Consider the following 21,414-nt stretch of genomic DNA (forward strand, 5'->3'; position numbering starts at 1 on the left):
AGGGAACGACCATCCTCCGTCAGGCCAGTACAATCTGATCCAAGTGAAGCAGGAGCCCATGGAGCCGGGGTCCGCGGGGTCCCAGGACTCTGCCCAGGAGCACAGCCTGGACCTCAGCAAGAAGGAGCATAGGTAAGAGACGGGACGCAGACTCAACCAGGGCAGTGAGTGTAATGTAAACAGAGCGGGTGGAATATTCATGTGATAAATTGGAAAAATAACAATGGTTTTGTGATTTTAAAAGTCATTTTTATCCATTTAGTTGGCTGCCATCTATCAAAAATCTACTATGCATACATCTATTAAAAATTCATCGCTTTTGTTCACTTTTGTGCAAAATGTTATGCATAAACCTCAGATGGCGCTTATGTTGTAGATCCTATTTCTTAATAAGACAGCATTTTTCTTCTTCATTATACAGCGCACCTTGCATGATAAATAGTAATATTTACTGTTCTCATGCAAATCTTGACTAAACATTGTTCATTTGACTTGTTCCAGTAATGAATCAAACGGACACGCCGTACCGGGGAATACATCTCTTTTATCCTCGCTTATGAATAAGGTAAGATCCATCCATCAAACGCCTTTCATCCCAAGACAAATTAGCGGCACACGGAGGGGCCTGTTTGTTTTTGAATGTTTCACCGCTAATAAGATGAGTTTGTATCATTTAAATTTTCCAGCCATTTTTCATATGGCGTAATTTTCGCTGCACCGCTCACAAATTAATATAATGAAGCAGTAGCTGGGTGCCATGCCAGATATATTGAGATGTTTGTTTTTTGATGAGCTGTTTTGAACTCGACGTCCATTTTTCCTCCTCCTTTATCCTTTTTCTCTCCTGCCTCATGCTACATTTATTTATAGACTTTGTAAATTATTTGATTAAAAAGTCGGGGGGGGGGGGGGAACTGGCAGGCACGGCCATCATTTTTTACCCAGTCTAAGTGTTGGCGTATGGAAATTTAAATGTGTGTTTTTTTTCTTTAAGATTAAAATGGACATTGTTTTAATCATACATCTCGCCTGACACCGACAAATGACTCAGGTGTTTACAGCAGTTTGTGGATGACGTGGCAGGGCAGATTTAGACTGAACTTCAGGAAAAGTACTGCTACATTGACTAACTTCTAAAACATAACTCTCCAAAATGATTAGTGAAACTACAATTCTTGGTTTTGACACAGAAAATATATTATAGAATAAACCATACATTCTTACAGTTTATTTTTTCTTTTTTTTTGGCAGTGATTTGTGTGTGGATTTAGCATGTTTTAAACCAGATGCCCTTACTCAGGCAACAATCTCAATTTATTGTAGTTCGACAAAGAGATTCCAACTTCCACATTCTTCTGTATGACTTCTCTGGGACACAGTAGTTAGCATAACAACAGGATGAGCTTGAAGTCATGTCACTGCAGCCTCGCGGCTCCGGCTCCAGCCACACGCCACATAAAAGAGAGTCCCACGGGACACTTGGCAAATGTGCCCTGGCCCGCACTCAAGCTCCTGTCGACTGTTTGTACATCGGCCTCTGCTTTCTTCTCCTTCCAAATCTCACGTCTCTAAGTTCACACATTCAGACAAATTTAAATCTAAGTGCTGGACTAACTGTGACTGAAAATATGTTTTCAGATGACGCATATGAACCCCGCCCTCTTCAGTGCCATGAACATCAAGTCTGAGATGGATGGAAACCACAGGGGAGACCACTCAGAGGCCGGACACTACCTGAACCAAGTGCTCAAGAGGTCGCTGCCCGACAAGCCCAATGAGATCTGGAGGACATACCTGCGCAGGTACGACGCCCCAGTGGGACAACAGTCAGATGTATACTTGTACATTTTAGGCTGACTCTGGTTGTCAGAATTAAATGTAATGTAAAGTGATTTATTTTTAAACCTGTATTTACCATTTTCTTTGTCCTCGCTCAGGTTTGACACTGATGACTTCTGTGAGGCGCATTGCGACTTCCTTCAGAAGGTGCACTTTCACTGCATGGTGGAGGACTGCGGGGCGCTGTTCAGCACTGTGGACGGGGCCATAAAACACGCTAAGTGAGTGTCACCCCAAGTCATGATCAAGAAAAACACCATCTACATTTGAGGGTGAAGATTTATCGAGCTGTGTGAGACGGAGCTTGTGTTGTGTTGTGCAGCTTTCACCTCCGGGCCACTTTGAAAGTGAAGTCTGAGGGCTCGTACAGTGAGAAGGAGTCGTCTGGAGAACCTGCTGCCCCGGTGTCTATGGCCAACAACCCCCCTCTGGACATGTCCCACCTCAGCTCCTCGGGGGGCTACAGCTCGCCCCCTCCCTCCATGTTGGCGTGGAAACAGTTGACCGGCACCATCCCTCAGATGTCTGCCTCGATGCCCACTCTGCCGGCCAGCTCCCCTCTGCCCACCACCTCACTGGAGAACGCCAAGCCACAAGTCAAACCTGGCTTCCTGCAGTTCCAAGAAAAGTAAGAGAATCATTTTACGCCCGTCAACATATATTTGTTATTCAAACCTGGCTCTATATAGCAAACATCTACCACCAATATTGTATTTCAATTCTTCCATTTGTCCTTTTTGTCCAGTGACCCCTGTTTGGCTACTGACTGTAAATACTCAAACAAGTTTCACTTCCACTGCTTGTTTGGGAACTGCAAGTATGTGTGTAAGACCTCCGGGAAGGCCGAGTCCCACTGCCTGGACCACATCAACCCCAACAATAACCTGGTGAATGTGAGGGACCAGTTCTCCTACTACTCCCTGCAGTGTCTGTGCCCCAACCAGGTGAGTCCCTGCACACAGCCGAATCACTTCCTGTCAGCCCCACACATTCTCACTGTGAAGTATGCTATCTATTAGAGCAGCATTTGAGCTTATTTGACTCAAGGCTTTCACAAGCACTGCTCCCTGTCTTCCATCTCTGCTGAAAAGACAGTCGACTCACCCCAGTAATGCCTGTTTATATGTCAATGATGTCATTTTGACTGCCGCATTCTCCTCTCAGAAAAGGCCAATTTAGCTGATATTACCCAATAAATCATTGTCAGTGGCACAGTAAACAAGGCTGTCTCGAATAGGGCAAAAATGAGGGGAATGCTCCGTAAATGAAACTTAAATGGCAGCCCGTGCCTGCGCTCACGAGCTCATATTTGGAGAAGCGTTTAAATGAATTAATTAATGTGTCGAAAATCAGCCCTTCACAAAAGGCCCCCCCCCCCCCCCCCCCCCCCCCCCCGCCTTCTCAGTGGCAGCGCTGCACACAGATCTTATTTGGCCCGTCTTTGGGGAGGGAGGAGGGCAGACAGATGGGGCTGTGCAGTGTCAGAGGAGACGCTCGGGCGAGGAAGAAGAAGCAGAGGATTGTGAGATGTGAATTATTTTGTGGGAAACTTTGAACACAGACATCAAACACAGTTAATCGGCATCTGTGGCTCGTACGCTCACACCGCGCCTGACTCAGGGAATTGAAATGATGCGTCTGGTCCACAGCACTGCGAGTTCAGAATGAGAGGCCACTATCACTGTCTGCGGCCCGGCTGCTACTTCGTCACCAACATCACGACCAAGCTGCCCTGGCACGTCAAGAAGCACGAGAAGGCCGAGCGCCGCGCGGCCAACGGCTTCAAGTACTTCACCAAGAGAGAGGAGTGCGGCCGTCTGGGTAAGAAGGCACACACAGGTCACTATAGATCACCAAAAACCTGATAATGCTGCAAAGAGGACATTTTTGAGCCATTATTGGACAAGTGGGTGTGTCCAAGAATCAGGGCTCTATTTAACTCAAACTAACATTATAAAACTATCCAGTAGCCCAAGTGACTTTAATACTCTATATGGTGGAAAGGAGAGTTAGCAAAAAACGTTGGTGAAAGCGGAGTAATAACCAGGAAACTTTTATCACGGCCACATTGTTCAAATAAAGACAGTAACACCAGAATTCTAACTGGAAAGCTAATATTGACTTGTGTATATTATTACGCTTTTTTTTGAATGTAAGTCAATTGGAGGGAGCCAGGCGTCTAGGAGCCAGGACTTTAACTTCCGGATCGGATTCGACTTCCACTCATCAACGTGACGTCTGCTTGTTAAACTGGGCCGTTTCACAAATCTTTCAGAGAAGAATTCCAACCATGGATTAAAGTATGGAATTGTGCACTTAGGGCAACAATTGATTGTTAACGTCTGTTGTTGGAGGGTGTGTGGTTTGTTTACCAGTAGGGCGGGCGCAGTGTGTTGGCCAACAGAAAGCGTTGGTATGGCGGCATTCTTCTTCTTCTTCTTTTTTCTTTTTTGCATATGCACAATGGCAAAAACACCCCCCTCCACCCCAAGTCCCTAAGGTAGTCTTCTTCCCTCTCTTTCTGCACATGAGCAATAACGTCAACGGGGGCAATCACATCCAGGTTGTTTTCTTCTTCCTTTTTGCCCCTGTCAGAAATGAGCAATTAGCTTTGTGTTTGTTAATTATCCGGCTTGTCTGGTTTAGCCTGTTTGTGTTGCGGAGCTGCTCCTCTCCGCCACCGCTGCCATCCAAATGAATTAAAAGTGATGTGTATTATTTTTTCTTTCCTTTCTCTCTTTTTTTCAGGCAGTTACACAAGCTTTTCAGAGCGCAAAAACAAAGCAAACAAAAAAGCGCCGGCCCCGAAACAGCTGTTTTTTGTCCCCAGTCCGATCTGCCAGGCGCATATTGTTCGGGAGGATTAGGATTGCGAGCGCTACAGTCATAAAGAATTGATGGCTTGCCAGTATCCATGGCAGCAGCGCTAAATTGAACATGGCCGACGATGCTACCTGGATCGGGTCGCGACAAAGGGGCCCGGCGTGTCACGGGGGTTAACATTATTTGCTCAACTCGCAGCGTGCGGAGCGGTGTGCAAAAGCGATTTGATGACACAGGGCTGTTTGTGCGACTGAAGCAGGCGCCATGGTTACTGACATGCTAGCACCTGCCCAGCATGTTACTCTTTCAATTATTTCTGCCTGCTTTTATATAATGGTATTTGATTAACAGGCACAAAACGGAACATTCATTTAATTTGAAATCATAAAGCAATTAGAGCCGCGGCGCTTAAAACAAGGGGAAAACGGATCGGCGAGTAGGAAACAGATAGGAGGAGAACAAAAGACAAAAATGACAATGGAGATACTTTGAAAAATGAATTTAATATGGTAATAATTGTATATTTACTTTGGTTTGCAGGGGCGTGTGCGCATTATTGGCCCGCCGAAAATGAGAATTTATTTATGTAAATTCCTAATTGAATAAAGCATGTCAGTGTAATAAAAGAGCTCCACAGGTTTAGTGCAGGGAAGGCTTGACTTCTCAGTGTGACACCGCAGTGATCTAATATTCCTCCTACATGTACAGTCTACACAAACAAGTCCTGGAAATGCAATCCCTCTTTAGTCACCAACTCATAGAAACTACCCATATTTCACTTCATATTCAATTTAATAACCATTCACACAGAAACTAATGTATAGCACAGAGGTACAGACACATACAGATTAAATATGAACAAAGAACATTTCATGTATAAGAGGAAAGCCACAAAGAAATAGTCTTTTGAATCATTGCTATTTCTGATATATATTTTGATATTTGATTCAAACTAGGCGTGTCACAAAAAAAGCTCAATATATTACTACAGAAAATACCATGATAAATTATATTGATAGTGATGAATTGAATGATATTGTGCTACTGAAATCATGAATAGCAGAATGAAACACTTAAGTAGTTTGTCAGTATCTATAATGTTACATATCACAGCTCAATTGTGATTTCATACATGACAAAAAAATAAGAACTAAGAAAAAGTGCACAGAATAATAATTGAGCCCTAAAAAATACGTGGATACAGTCGAACTGCTGGAAAATATCTGCTTTTGTTTGAAACTATACAATAAATATACTGTATCCTGTATTGGTTGTATGTGATTTGCTTCGCCAATTAATGTAAACCAGCGAGATGAGAATCCAAGATGTTCTCACACACACAGAGGCCCAAATGATGCTTAAAGTAATTAGTGTTTTTATTTTCTTAGGCTGCAAGTACAACCAGGTGAACAGTCACTTCCACTGCATCCGTGAAGCCTGCCAGTTCTCCTTCCTGCTCAAGCACCAGATGACCTCGCACGCTCGCAAGCACATGAGGAGGATGCTGGGCAAAAACTTTGACCGAGTCCCACCCCAGGTACAATACGCTACAGCGGCTACAGACAAACAGCTTCTATTGTCCCACGCAAATCTCCAAAAGAGGGTTATTATCTCCAAACATGGGCCGCACACCTCAGGGGACCATAACAGGTGTTGAATTGTTTATGGAAACATCTGGAAACTAAGCCAATACCTCACACGCCCTTTGCTATTGTCAGCCATTTTATCCCATTTTAAACTCCTATGTAGGTTAATGGTAACAACTTTAACTTGACAGAGAGTAATTTGGGAAATGAATGCAAGCCAAAGTCAAAAGATTAACAATTGCGTGTACGGATTTTTACGCGTGTAATCGTGTGTAAGTTTAGCTTCCTGTCATGTGAAAAAAAGCAGATTGACGGCCATATCTTGTCACACCCATCAAATATAACTCATGCATGACATACTCGAGACATATTCCACATTCTACTGCACTTAATTTCCTTACTTAACCTGGTGTGGGCAGAGCTACATACATCAAAACATGTGAATTTACAAGTTTTCATTGTTGGTTTCTGAAAGTCGCCCTATAATGACAGAAGTATGACGTCCGTGCGATTCTTGCTAAATACGGTTGTGTGCAAATATTTGGTTTTATGCCAGCAACCAACACCTGTTTTTGAGAACTTGTTCTTTTTTGGGACGTGTTTGTTTAACAGTCAGCACTTTTCCGTGCGAGCAGAAAAGGTTGAGTTATTGCCCAATCAGATTATTACCTTATTATTAACATTTTATTAGAATGACACACCTGGATAGTGGCATTATTCTTGCAATTATGGTATGTGGGATTCAGAATAATAGAATCAAGGTTATATAAGAAGCAAAGACATTAGGTAAGTGAGCAATACACAGAGTAGTTCTCTTTGTCATGTTTTTAGGACAGCCTTTAATGCCTTACTGTGGAACATTCTAGGCAAAAGCATAAACCACCTTTAAAGCAGTTATATGTTTTTTTCTAATGTCACCCTTTCATTGGCAAGCTTTATTCTTTTATTGAAATGGTAAATAATAGCTGAATAATGTATGTTCATGCGATGCTATGGAATATTATCTATATATTGACACATACATTACACAAATACATTTCCCAAGTAAAATCTTTGACACTAAACCTTATAAAACCAGTAGAATAGCATAGGTGGAGTGTATATAAGTCTAACCAAACTGCTGTGTTGTTTTTAGGGGCACCATCTGGGTCACAGGGGAGAGGACTTGCACCCCTCCAATATGTCCGGTCTCATCTCCAGTCAGACCAGCCTCACAGCCAGCTACTCCAACACCTCCATGGACGACACGGAGGACTACGTGGACTACACCGGGTGCAGTCCTCTGGGTCTGTCCTCCGAATCCTCCAACCAGGACAGGAGCTGCACCAGCACGCCAGTGGGCAATGACGCCTCCCCGGCAGGTACGCTCGCTCTCGGCAGTAACCATGCGGTCAAGATTGCCATTTCATACATTCTTCCATCATGTTTTTGATTTACTTCTACTTGAATCAATAGTTTAAAGATACATCAGCCAAAATATTAAGATAAAACCATTACAGTTTTATTGGACGGTCTCATAAAGCATCCTTTTTGCACTTGAGGCCATTGCAGATAATTGCATTGTCCACTGGCCGGAAAACATCCCTGTGGCATTTTGTTTACTTGGGCAGTTTTACTGACCTGGGGCCAAATGCATAGATTACAAAATTGTTTTTCATCTTAATGATTACCTGGAATTCTTTACTTTTGCTTTGTTTTGCCTGCAAACTGCAAACTTCCCATTTCACATAGCAATGTATATGATCTACTTACTATTCTCATCATGTTGGTTTGGCTGGTGTTTTGGTAACTTGTCTTGAATGGGGCTCATTTTGTATCATCTCTTCTCTTTTATCTTCCCTTTTCTACCTCCCATCCTTGTGTCTGTGGATCTTTGGGTGTGCGTCTCTGTCCGTGTGCCCCGCCACCCCCTTTGGTCACCCTGTCTCTCCAGGACAAGGCTGCCCCACCACACCTTCTGCTCCTACCACCCCTGCTGACACCACCCAAACCGCACTTCCTTCTTCTCCTCCTCCTCTTCCTCCTCCAGCTCTCTCCGCCCTGGCCCCTCCTCACCCGGGGCTCCAGGCTCCGGCCCTCCCCCCTGCCCTTCTGCGCCCGCCCCTCTCCTCACTCCCATACCTCCTGTCTCCACCCTGTCTGTCATACTCTCTGCTCAGCGCCTCTCTGGGAGCCACTCGGAGTGTTGTCATGCCAACCAACACACCAGCTTACAGCCCCATCATTGCCACTCCGTCTCCGGTTAAAAATGACGTCCCTATAGTACAGGATGCTGCAGGTACTTACCCCGGCGCAAACCGACACTGCAGCTGTCACTCAGGCCAGGCCTCTATGCACTTGTGTTTGTGAAGCATGCCCAAAGGAAACATGAGGAAAGTGCATGCACAAAACAAACATGTCTCATGAACTCACTGACTTTGTACTGGGAGAATCCACTCAAGCATTAGCTGCTACAGTATATTGCAGATAAAGACGTGCTGCTGTACCAAGCACGGCCCTGGTTAGCTTCCATTAACTGGTCTGCATCAGCAGTCTCTTATTTTAATCACACCGAGAGTTTTATCGAAGCCCACTGCTTCCTGTCTCGTAGAACAGGGAGCACATCATTAGCAGTGACCCTAGGGTGTTACAAAAGGTGGGTGCCCCCCATAAAACAACATAAAGATAAGAGGGTTGGTTAAGACCCACAGTTCTCCCTGTGTTTGGAGGCTGAGCCACCCTGTAAAAGTGTCATGTTTCAAAGGCAATCTATCATTTGCTCTCTTTTAATCATTCAGGGAATTAGGAATTTAAAAAGTGAGGCTCCTCCTTGTGCCTACTCAGCTGTGAGGAAGTTACATTAGAGCTACAACAGGAGGCTGTGGCCACTGTGATATGTCTGTTGTATGTGGCTTTGCTTTGGTCCCACTCATTGTTTCCTGTGCTTTTCCTCTAGGCAACACCATCTCCATTCCCACCGCCACTGGTGCCAAGAAGCGCTTCTGGATCATCGAGGACATGTCCCCTTTCGGCAAGCGCCGCAAGACAGCCTCATCCCGCAAGATGCTGGACGAGGGCATGATGCTTGAGGGCTTTCGTCGCTATGACCTCTATGAAAACTGCAAAGACATCAACTGTCAGTTCTCTCTGAAGGTGACCCACTATCACTGCACCAGGGAGAACTGTGGGTACAAGTTTTGTGGGCGTACGCACATGTACAAGCACGCGCAGCACCACGACCGCGTTGACAACCTGGTCCTGGATGACTTCAAGCGCTTCAAGTCCTCACTCATCTGTAACTTCCCTGACTGCCAGTTTTCAGGGAACAGCACCCACTTCCACTGCCTGCGCTGTGGCTTCCGCTGCACCGACAGCACCAAGGTGACGGCCCACCGCAAACACCACGGCAAACAGGACGTGATAAGTGCAGCCGGCTTCTGCCAGTTCAGCTCCAGCGTCGACTGCGAGGTCCTTGACTGCAAGTACAAGCTCAAGTGCTCACATTTCCACTGCACCTTCCCTGAGTGCAAGCACACTGTGGTTGGCATGTCCCAGATGGACTCCCACAAGAGGAAGCATGAGAAGCAAGAGCGTGGCGAGCTGCCCTCAGTCTCACCCAAACAAGAAGTGCCCCATCTGAGCGGAGCAGGGTCAGCGGTCACCCCTGTGTCTATGGGCATGTCCCACATGAACAACACCCCCTCCATGTTGTACCAGGCGGGAGCCCTGGGGTCAGACTACAGCCACCCGTACCCCCCGTCCTCCATGGGCATGGACACGTCTCTTGACTGCTCCCTGAACCTGACGGACACCAGCAGCTCCTTGTTCTTCCTGAAGAACGCCGCTGGGCTGGGCCTCAATGACTCCCTGGACCTGAGTAAAAAGATGCTCCAGGACACGGGCCTGTCCAACCACACGGGCCTGTCCAACCACACGGGCCTGTCCAACCACACGGGCCTGTCCAACCACACGGGCCTGTCCAACCATACTTCCATCCCCCTGAGAATGGGCTCCGGGCCGGAGGACACCACCGGGACATCCGGAGAGGCGGAGGACGACCTGTCCCCTGAGGAGGACATAAACTCTGACTCAAATGACGACTCGATGACGGAGGCCCATAGAGAGAAGGACTGTGCAGAGGCTCTGAATGCTTCCGTAAACCATTCTTCCCCGCTGGAGAGTTCTGGAGTGGAACCACAGGACCCCTGAACTCTAAGTGACTGAGAACTGAGAACAAACACATGAGAGAGGCCTCACACATCCTGTTCAGACTCAAATCAAACTAGTGACGGCCCACAGTGATTAATGATGATGTTTACAAGATGACCAACATTATTAATTCAATTATGCATTAAGAAAAAATATGAACAGACACAGTAATACGCCCCACTTTTACAAATAAGGGGGCAGCAATGTAAAACATTTTACTACACATCAGTCTTTTGTGTGGGTGCATGTTTGACTTTAATTTATTTTTATTTTTTCACTTTACTATGTGTGAAAAAAACAAGAAAAACAAAAACAAATCTCTATATAACTATATATGTAAGTGTGTGCGTGTGTGAACGATGATCTAAGGAGAAAAGTGCTGTGGATATTCAATAAGCAAAGGCAAGCGGATCACTAAGGGGAACGCCCTCAAAGGTTTTGCTCTTGTTCTGTATTATTGATAAGAATAATAATATTAATATTATTAGACATTGTGGGGAAGAGTATAAAGCTCCTTTTCTCTGATGTTTTACTTTGTTCTCAATCTGGATTTGACCAGTAGCTTTTTGGTCAGTTCTCGTGACATTCTGCTAGCTGTGTCCCACTAGCACCAAAAACCAAGCTCAGTCCCTGTAATGTACCCCTCCTGTCTGGGGCCTCACCCAAGGGCCCCTCAGAGGTATCAAGTCTGTCTGTGGATAGTACACTTTTCTATTAGCTGACCATTACAAACAGAGAAATCATGCTCATATTTAAGACTATTTTTGTTACCGTTGGCCTCACTGCATTAAATTGTCATTTTCTTGCGTTTTAGTTGGATGCATATCAATTTGGATGAAGCTTTATTTAAATCAAACGGAGGGTTGGACTGCCCGCGGGAATTAAAGAGACGTTTGGATGCAGTGGGATATTTCAGTACCGGGAAAGTACCGGTAGCTCTATGTTGAAAATGTACAGACCCAAAAATGTCCAAAAGGCATTGTTAGTTTTATTCTTTTTCACTTTGGCTGTGGTTGAACTCCTGTTAATGTTATGCTTTTAATTTAATATTTATGTGACCTTCCAATGAGACATTTTTAGGGTGTTATTGCACTTTTTAGGTTCATTTTTACCGTCAGAAAAATATATATATCTTTTAACAGGGAATTTGCTTTAATGTTGTTTTAGTTCACTTTGCTTTGATGCACAAATAGATGTTAGTGTGACAAAGAACTCTTGCTATGTGACTTATTTAAAAAACAGTTTTTTATTTTTTGCTTTCCTGTGATTGGACAAAAATGGGCTGCTCCTGACATGGGTGTGGCTTGGTTAGAAACACTAATATGGACTGTAATTGAAGAGGATTGTGAAGAGGCTGACTTACTGTAGTTCTAAATTATTATTATTATGTATCAAACAGTGGACACATGCAAAGGGAAGATTTCCAGAGCTTGGCATTGGAAAAATAATCACAATAGGGACAAATGTGTCAATGATATTCCACCAAACATTGTTAAGAAAAAAAAAGAAAGAAAAAAATTGTTGTACAGTATTTTCCTCTGTAAAAAAATAACTATATATGAACAAAATGCTCTTTGATGAACAGCTTCCTTTAAAAAGAAAAGTCGTAAAAGGAGAAATGAAATAATAAAAAGTTAAAAATTCAAATAGCCTCACTTAAGTTTGCTTGTGTGTGTGACTTTATTTTCTGTTGGTCCGGCCCTTTGGAGGAGCAGAATTAATATTCACAGTCATTTTACTGTTTGAAAAAAAAAAAAGTCACCAATCTTTCAGTTTTATTTATAATGATTTTTGTGTGTTATATATATTTTTTTGTTTTAGATGAAACCATTTCCTGTGAGCTCAAGCCTCACAGGCTGAGTCACCCAGCCTCCTGTTAAACTCCTGTGCACTTGAATTTAGTTTCTTTTTGTGTGTGCGGCTGTGAAGTAGCAGGATTTGTATAAAAGTTGACATGAAATAAACTATAAATATGATACAGACACACTGTATTGTATAGTGTTTGAAGTCCGTCTGCAGACTTTCACCATCCGAGCGGCTCTAAAAGAGGTTCCTCTTGGCTCTGTCCCAGCTACGATTCATATTTCATGACTTTGTTGCTTCTCCCTCTACTTTGTTCTGCCATTAATCCAACTGGAGCTCCACAAAGACGAGTCCACAGAGTGTCAGCTCCGTGAGGACAGGAACAGAGCGCCTCTGTGTAGGTCCAGCCTCAGGCCCTGCTCCTGCAGCACTCTCTCTCCTCTGCCTTGTTCGCCCAGTGTCTCTCTCTCCTCTGCCTTGCTCGCCCAGTGTCTCTCTCTCCTCTGCCTCGCTCGCCCAGTATCCCTCCACACTGTCGTCCTGTGGCCCGGGCGTCACTCGTTGTGTCCCCGTCTACAGCTGTTCCTGTCCTTCCTGTTTCTTCTGAGGCTTTTTCTAATAAAAAGACAGACATGGGTAAAGGCATCGCCATCTGTCAGCCAGCTGGCTCCTGTATATAATCTATCAGAAAAAAATGAATACACAGAAAATTATATTACACTAAAACCAGACGGAAACGACCTCCAAATCCAGCTTCGGCTTCTGCTGGAACGACAGATCCTTTTACAGGAGAAATTAATTCAGTCAGAGATGGTGCACAGAAGTGGTGAAGAAACAGGGAGATGTATTTCCAGAACTGGAGGATCTGAAAAGTGCCTGCTCACTGCAGCAGCCACGTTTTAGAGTTTGTAAAATATATTGCACTTTTGGACTAAAAGCCATCTCCCGTTAGCATTCAATTTAGCGAGATTCATGAGACGTTTTCTATGAGAAGTTGACAAAGAAGCAATTTTGTAAGTCTCCACTTCAATTTGTTGCCCTCAGCATTACTCTCTCGACTGTTTCATATTTATTTCCCTGGAATCAGTGCTTTCCATCTTCATTGTGCTGTATTTATGTTTTCTCTGTTTGTGCATGTCTTATGCAAAGATTGAGCTTTTCACTCAGTGAAATAAAAACATACTGAACCAACATAAGCTTCCCATGTGTTTGAGTGTCTGTGACAGGTGCGTACGGCGGGTGCACTGTGAGCTGATGTGCCAGGAGCAGGCTGGGAGAGTGCGACAGGTGTGCTCTGCATATGTGGTCACATGATGCCTATAAGGCAGATTAGGCCCAAACAGATGAAGCGCTGCTTAATGGCAGCTTTTATTAAGTTCACAAAGCACAGAGGGAGGGGCCAGAGGAAGAGCAGGTGCTGCTGATTCTGTTCAGTCTGAGACCAGGCTACCATTTATGAAGATGTGCGCTTAGAGACCACAAAGGAGCAGACCTGCCCACACAGACCCCGGGAACGAGAAGAGTTAGGGGGAAAGAAGCTGACTCAGATTTGAGAATGAAAAAGAGGTGCAACCTGTCAATTGTGGTGGAATGGATCGCACATATGCCTGCCACGTGGGTCAAGGTCGTGAGTTTGAGTCTGACTCTGGACAATGTCTCCTTCACATCCCGTGCTGTCCTGTCCTGTCACATAAAGCCTACAGGCCAAAACAATCCTGTAATAAAAAGTACTAGTAATACGTTTGGAAGGCCTATGTAATGTTTGTGTTGTGTGGAAGAAACTTAAAAACACACATTGACATTATTTCCTCATGTTAGTGTGTGTGCAGTGTGTGTCTTCCAGATCAAGTGTATTTGAACTCATTCCACTTCTTCATCTCTGGTTCAGATTATAGATGTGCCTCATCTCCCTGGTGCGCTGCCCCAGTCAGACCCCTCTTTACATCCTCCGCCCTCTCGTAATAGCTCTTCATTTATCTATTTTTGCATGTGTATGGGCTTCTTTTGGAGCGGCCCCAACACACGGCAGAAAGAGGGGGCTTTGCCATGGCAGCAGCTGTTGCGCCCGAGACACCTCTGAGGAAACACAGAATTGGACACACAGTCATCCAATTTAACATTAACAAGACCTTATTGGAGGCAGGGGCCGCTGGAACATGCGGTTTGGCCTTATGTGGCTCTGCGTGGATCACCCTGGCATCTGTGAGCGAACAGGAGACAGAACAGCAATCTCAAGTGTGTTGGCTCAAGTCTGGCCCGATACAAATTGCTGAGGTTGAGTAGAGCAGGATGAAAAGGCAATGAGGGTACGTTTATCGCAAAGTACTACGACTACAACACAGGTAAAAGTTGTCATCAGGGGTCAAGTATTGCACGTGAACAGGAAATAAGCCGGTTTGAATCTTAACATCTTAACAAAAGCAGATTTTGTGTCATCATTAGAGTTTGATCTATGTAAATTGTAGATGTTGTAAGCCTTTTATAACGATTCTCTGGTAACTATTGTTCATAAAACAATGATTTTCAGTCAAGAAAGCGATTTTAAACTGGCAAATTCTGCAAAATGTTTTCCCAATTTTGGGGTTTATAAAGGTTCAGAGACAGAATTTTAATCTTATTGTTCTTTCAAATGGAAAAGGTCAAATTAATGTGAACTTTACCTTCAGAATCGCCGTTGACCTTGATGGCTTTCGGTTGTAGTATTGTGTCTGATCCTCTGAACTGTGTGACACTGCACACAGAACAGGTTTACGTTGTACAGCGCACATTTCCACTCACTTCACACAGCCACTACTCAAACCGCAGATAGGAAACTTTTATGATGGAGACATGAGATAGTTTGAGATCAAAGTTCGGCGAAAAGAGCAATTTCCACCAGTTTTACATTTTCCACCGGTCGTCTCCAACCACAACTGAAGATTTGTGTTGGTTGAGCTTAGCAACCATCGGTCAAACTGAACTGACCTCATCGCGCTTAAACGGGAGCTCTTAAAAACACCGGTTAAATGAAGTATTTTAGCACATATTGGGTCATTTTGTAGAAGTAACGACACAAACATTTTGGAAACAACTCCACTTTGCCTATAAAAGACTGGGCCAAACGTGACGGAATCTGTTGTTTGTAGTTTTGCTTCTTGTGCAATATGTTACTATAATGTTTTACTCTGACAATACCGTGTGTGTGTCTCGCTTTGTCTCTTGTTTGGACGTGTGTTTTGACCCGGCAACGTGTTTTCCATCAACACACCTCACATTCTTTACATGGAGGTGTATCTCCAAATCTGTGCCTTTCAACACTTTTTCTGCCCAGACAAAGATGTTAACAATGTGTTCTTATCCTGGCAGTTTTGAGCTCAGGGCCGGTCCGAACAAACACAGTTATTAATGATAAAAAACCTGCAAAACTGGATCAGGTGATGCCAGCTCAGAGCAATGTGGGTGAGAGGCTCAGGGTGACGTGGAGGAGAATAATAACGTGACTGAGCGGCTTGAGTCAAGAGAACGATGTGTGGTGTATTGTTTGGCTCGAGGTCATCTTGTTCCCATGATGCAAATGTGTTCTCTGCTTTTGAATATTCTTTGATTTGAATCTTTCTCCAGGATCTTGAAGTCAGGAGTTAGACTATTTCCATGTTTGGGATTGTGTTAAGCCGGAGCATGTTTGTCCCACATCTGGACATTCAAAGTCCGGGTATCCAACCTGGAAACATGTGGTTGTTGGGTGAGTTGTTTCAGCATGTGACACCACAACAGCACGGCAAACACTCAAAACATGAAAGGCTGATGCTATTTAAAAACTTACTTTTACCAATTATTTTATGGGATTTAAAACAGTTTAGATTGTAAAATGGTGTGTGAAATATATATGTTTAGCATTAATATATATATATTTGATTATTAACAGTATTTCACCTTCTGGACGTGTAAAGGCACCTGCATGATTCCATGAAAACAAGCAAGTGAGGCTCCTCCAGGCCATGTACGAGTCAGGTTTGTGGAGACGCAAACCCACTCACAGTAAGGAAAAGTTTCATTCTATGCAGAGCAATAAAACTATTAAAAATGACAAAAACTTAACATTTTTGGGCTGAAAAGGCACCTACCAGGGCTTTGAGGGTCAACATTACATTTTTGAGTGAACCTATAGCAAATTAAATCTACACATTTACCTGTAGTGTTCTGTTTAAAGGTACTGCGGGCCACGTTTACAGTATATTCTGTTGTTTCAGTATATTCATGTATTTTTGAGCTACTTGTGCCCAGGCCATTTCCCTTTTGCGTCCTTATACTGCACTTGGTCTAAAATGGTTCAATAAAATGACACAGTTACAGTTCGAATGCAAAAAGCACATATTTATAAATGTGTTGCGCGGGACTAAACTGTGACTTAACTTAAAGTGTGCACATTTTGACGCAGCCCATTAGGGGGTTGGGGCGGGGCGGGGCTTCTGTTACAGTGGAGATGTTATTTGGTAAGCATGTGGTTGTCAACTTCCAGACTCAAACACAATCCAGTGGAAAGATTAGCGTCTCCGTCCTTCAAACAGCTCGTGAAAAATGAGCCTCCATCAGCGCCCTCCACAAATGTTTACCCAGAAATACCAAACATTGTGTTCTATTTGTTTTACTCTGCCTCGGTTTGCCCGCTGCAGCAGATCCGTCATCCCCAGAGCTAAACACTGAATAAACAGCTAGTAGCAAGCGCCCGCTATAGAATAAGTGCAACAAGATGGAGGCTGGCATCAAGCCTTGTGGCCATTAGTGACCTCAAGTGCTCAGATCTGTCCAGGAGGGTGAATGTTGTGCGCGCCATGAGCTTTCAAACCTTCAAAATCAAGTTAAAAAAGAGGGGAAATGTCAATTTGCTAAAAATGACTAAACGGGGATTGTAAAAAAAAGGGTTGAATTTGAAGAGAACCTGGTTTTTCAAAATGTGTTACTTCTACAACAGGCATGTCCAAACTAGGGCCCGGGGACCAAATGCGGCACTCAGACCAATTTTCTTCTTCCTGCTATGTCGGCCCAAACAACAAAAATAAGTACTTTTTACTGTGAAATTGGGAAAATTCAGGCATATTGGTGTTATAGAAACCTAATATTAATGTTCTAGGTCTAATTAAAGGTGTGGACGCTCATCGCAATTATGTCAAATTCAAAATTTTGAATGATTCACTTTGTCATTCAACAAATTCAACATTGTCAAGTTGTTTGTGGCCCTCTGCCCCGTTGAAGTTTCAAAATGCGGCCCTTGGTGAAAAACGTTTGGACCCCCTGTTCTACAATAAAGCATTCAACTGTGAGAAGCTTCTATCATGTCAATAAAAAGATCACATCGACCTCAAATCAATGTAATGTTACGATTATAGAATGAGAAACTGCATCAAGGAAGCTCTCCATTTACACTAGAATTACAAAAGGACTAAAAACGTGACTTAAAGGTACAGCATGTAACTTGGAGGGTGTGGCTTCTGCTCGTCTCCACGGGGATGTTATTGCTTTGGCTGTAATGTTCCACAATATGTTACAGGCCAAGTTACATGTCAGATCTGTGAAACCACTCACAATAAGAATATACATAACACAACTACACGTTTCTGGTGGAGAGTCTGACACTTACTGCTTAAAACCACATAGAGATGTTCATGCTTTGCCAGGAATGTTCTGCAGTATGGCTTTAAACGCAGGTGACGCCAAGCGGCCATGTTACAGGTCAGATCTCTGTTGTTTTTTAATTTAGCAAAAAACAAAACAAAAACACAACGTAATGTTTTGTTTGTCTTTGTCATATTTACAGTGTAATTTACATTGTAGTGTAAATACAGTGTTCATTAATGCATTAATACAATTTTATCTTTTGAAATAAACATAAAAGTTACATTTAAATTCACCTTCAGTGCAATGGTCGCACCAAAAGAAATCCCTGTTACACAAACCACTCTTTAAGGAAAAACCCCGAGCTCTCTTTCGCTCTTTTACCCGGCGACACTGCTCTTGGCACATGGGGAACTTCTTGAGTGCTGAGCTGTAAATTTGCTTAATGTGACATGAGTCCGAGGGGAATGGGATCGTTTAGTTTCAGGGGAAAAGCCGGGATATTGGCCGACAATGAGCTGGAATAGTCCAACACAACGACTACAGCGCTGTTAGGCCTGGCACGGACGCCTCTGACTCATTCTTATGTTAATGTACTAAAAGCTCTCAACAGTCATTTCTGCATGTGAATGTAATGCCTGCTCATAAAAGCTCAGCGCTGTTTACTGAAAAGCGCAGTTTATGGAGACATTGTGTACAAAGCCAACAGCGTCGTGAACGCCCGTGTCATTCTGTCATGAAGCGGTCGCAATGATGAAAAATAAATCTAGGGTGATACGAGTGAAAATACTGCGCTGAGGCATTACATTATGACTACGGCAGCTGAACAATACGTCATGTAATTCCCAGGAAATCCTTAGTTGTAGTATTTTCTCTTATGAATAGGAAGTAAGCCGGTTTAGAGTTTGATCTATGTAAATTGTAGATGTTGTAAGCCTATTATAACGATTCTCTGGTAACTATTGTCCATAAAACAATGATTTTCAGTCAAGAAAGCGATTTTAAACTGGCAAATTCTGCAAAATGTTTTCGCAATTTTGGGGTTTATCAAGGTTCAGAGACAAAATTTAAATATCATTGTTCTTTCAAATGGAAACGGTCAAATTAATGTGAATTTTACCTTCAGAACCTTGATGGCTTTCAGTTGTAGTATTGTGTCTGATCCTCTGAACTGTGTGACACTGCACACGGCTGAATCGATGTGATAGTTGTAGTATTTTCTCTTATTGAAATGCAAAAGTTGTATAATTTAAATGAATTGTGTACCTTACATATTATTTCCGGCTTGTCCAAACAATGCTCCATCTATTCAATAAAGTGCACGACATAATTTAGTCCTTAGAATGTATTTCCTGAGACACTTTGACTGGAGTCGAAGTCTGGTTACCAAGACAAACATAGAACTCTAGTGACTGTTTGTGTTTGCTTATAATAGTGTCGTATGGAAGGTGTTCAGACCGTGGACAGCAGGGCAGGTGCAGACAGTGGACAGCAGGGCAGGTGCTGAGTGACGGGCTAAAGTCCGTCTTATCAGATCGGAGTTTAGGCCATGTCCTTATAGTTGTTCTTAATGGACCTGAAATGAACTAGACACAAATGTAAAGTATGTGGTGTAACGCACAACTCCTGTGACTTGAACATGAGCCAGTGACTGAAATGACATGGGCGGGGTCCGTTTACTAAACCTATAATTACACACGAGGATATGAGATTATTGAAATACTTTCAGAAGGTCTTTACAGTTAAGCTGACTATATATTTGAGAAAGTTCGATGTATAAAGACCGAGGACATATAAGGACGACTATTAAGTATTTCAATATGTCGTAATCAAATAAAAAAAGCTTTTAGTATTAACATTTAATCTAACGTCATATTATTAATTTAAACAGGAAAAGATTAAAATACAAATAATCAGACCTGACACGGTAAAAAAACATGTTCTACAGCAAAGGGCAGAGAAAGATCCAGAGCAGACAAGAACGCAACAATACTCAGAGAAGAACACAACAATACTCAGACAAGAACACAACAATACTCAGACAAGAATACAACAATACTCAGACAAGGACACAACAATACTCAGACAAGAATACAACAATACTCAGACAAGGACACAACAATACTCAGACAAGAACACAACAATACTCAGACAAGAACACAACAATACTCAGAGAAGAACACAACAATACTCAGACAAGAATACAACAATACTCAGACAAGGACACCACAATACTCAGACAAGAACACAACAATACTCAGACAAGAACACAACAATACTCAGACAAGGACACCACAATACTCAGACAAGAACACAACAATACTCAGAGAAGAACACAACAATACTCAGAGAAGAACACAACAATACTCAGACAAGAACACAACAATACTCAGAGAACAACACAACAATACCCAGACAAGAACACAACAATACTCAGACAAGGACACAACAATACTCAGACAAGGACACAACAATACTCAGACAAGAATACAACAATACTCAGACAAGGACACAACAATACTCAGACAAGGACACAACAATACTCAGACAAGAACACAACAATACTCAGACAAGAATACAACAATACTCAGACAAGAATACAACAATACTCAGACAAGAATACAACAATACTCAGAGAAGAACACAACAATACTCAGACAAGAATACAACAATACTCAGACAAGGACACAACAATACTCAGACAAGAACACAACAATACTCAGACAAGAACACAACAATACTCAGACAAGGACACCACAATACTCAGACAAGAACACAACAATACTCAGAGAAGAACACAACAATACTCAGAGAAGAACACAACAATACTCAGACAAGAACACAACAATACTCAGAGAAGAACACAACAATACCCAGACAAGAACACAACAATACTCAGACAAGGACACAACAATACTCAGACAAGGACACAACAATACTCAAACAAGAATACAACAATACTCAGACAAGGACACCACAATACTCAGACAAGAACACAACAATACTCAGACAAGAATACAACAATACTCAGAGAAGAACACAACAATACTCAGACAAGGACACAACAATACTCAGACAAGAATACAACAATACTCAGACAAGGACACCACAATACTCAGACAAGAACACAACAATACTCAGACAAGAATACAACAATACTCAGACAAGAATACAACAATACTCAGAGAAGAACACAACAATACTCAGACAAGAATACAACAATACTCAGACAAGGACACAACAATACTCAGACAAGAACACAACAATACTCAGACAAGAACACAACAATACTCAGACAAGGACACCACAATACTCAGACAAGAACACAACAATACTCAGACAAGAACACAACAATACTCAGACAAGAACACAACAATACTCAGACAAGGACACAACAATACTCAGACAAGAACACAACAATTCACCCCGGAGAGACTCAGACGACACAGAAAGGACTGTTTAGCAGCTTTATTACATGGGTTATTTGGCGCTCAGACCCCGGCGGAAGACATTGCGATCATGGGCGCTCCATGATCTATTTGTATTAGATGTCTCCCCCCAGGGCCTGTAGACTGGTGGTGGT

The 21,414-nt window shown here is 42.9% G+C and overlaps 1 protein-coding gene across 5 annotated transcripts in view; it reads left to right on the top strand.

The window, feature by feature from the left end:
• The window catches only part of casz1 (castor zinc finger 1), a 99,013-nt gene extending 86,930 nt beyond the window's left edge, over positions 1–12,083 (top strand). For 3 of the 5 annotated variants that reach the window (XM_072450170.1, XM_072450168.1, XM_072450169.1), the window contains exons 9-19: positions 3–132; positions 502–565; positions 1,639–1,802; positions 1,938–2,060; positions 2,162–2,467; positions 2,585–2,783; positions 3,489–3,660; positions 6,051–6,199; positions 7,384–7,609; positions 8,182–8,526; positions 9,184–12,083. In XM_072450170.1, coding sequence (XP_072306271.1) covers positions 3–132; positions 502–565; positions 1,639–1,802; positions 1,938–2,060; positions 2,162–2,467; positions 2,585–2,783; positions 3,489–3,660; positions 6,051–6,199; positions 7,384–7,609; positions 8,182–8,526; positions 9,184–10,436 — 3,131 coding nt within the window. In that variant the 3' untranslated portion in view covers positions 10,437–12,083. The remainder of the gene's footprint in view (positions 1–2; positions 133–501; positions 566–1,638; positions 1,803–1,937; positions 2,061–2,161; positions 2,468–2,584; positions 2,784–3,488; positions 3,661–6,050; positions 6,200–7,383; positions 7,610–8,181; positions 8,527–9,183) is intronic. The other 2 variants (XM_072450171.1, XM_072450172.1) reach the window with 1 other exon arrangement.
• The last annotated feature ends 9,331 nt before the right edge of the window (positions 12,084–21,414 follow it).

This window comes from Eucyclogobius newberryi, unplaced genomic scaffold (assembly GCF_026437365.1).
Source record: "Eucyclogobius newberryi isolate DKJ021-1_F unplaced genomic scaffold, fEucNew1.0.hap1 SCAF_17, whole genome shotgun sequence".
Classification (NCBI taxonomy): Eukaryota; Metazoa; Chordata; class Actinopteri; order Gobiiformes; family Gobiidae; genus Eucyclogobius; species Eucyclogobius newberryi.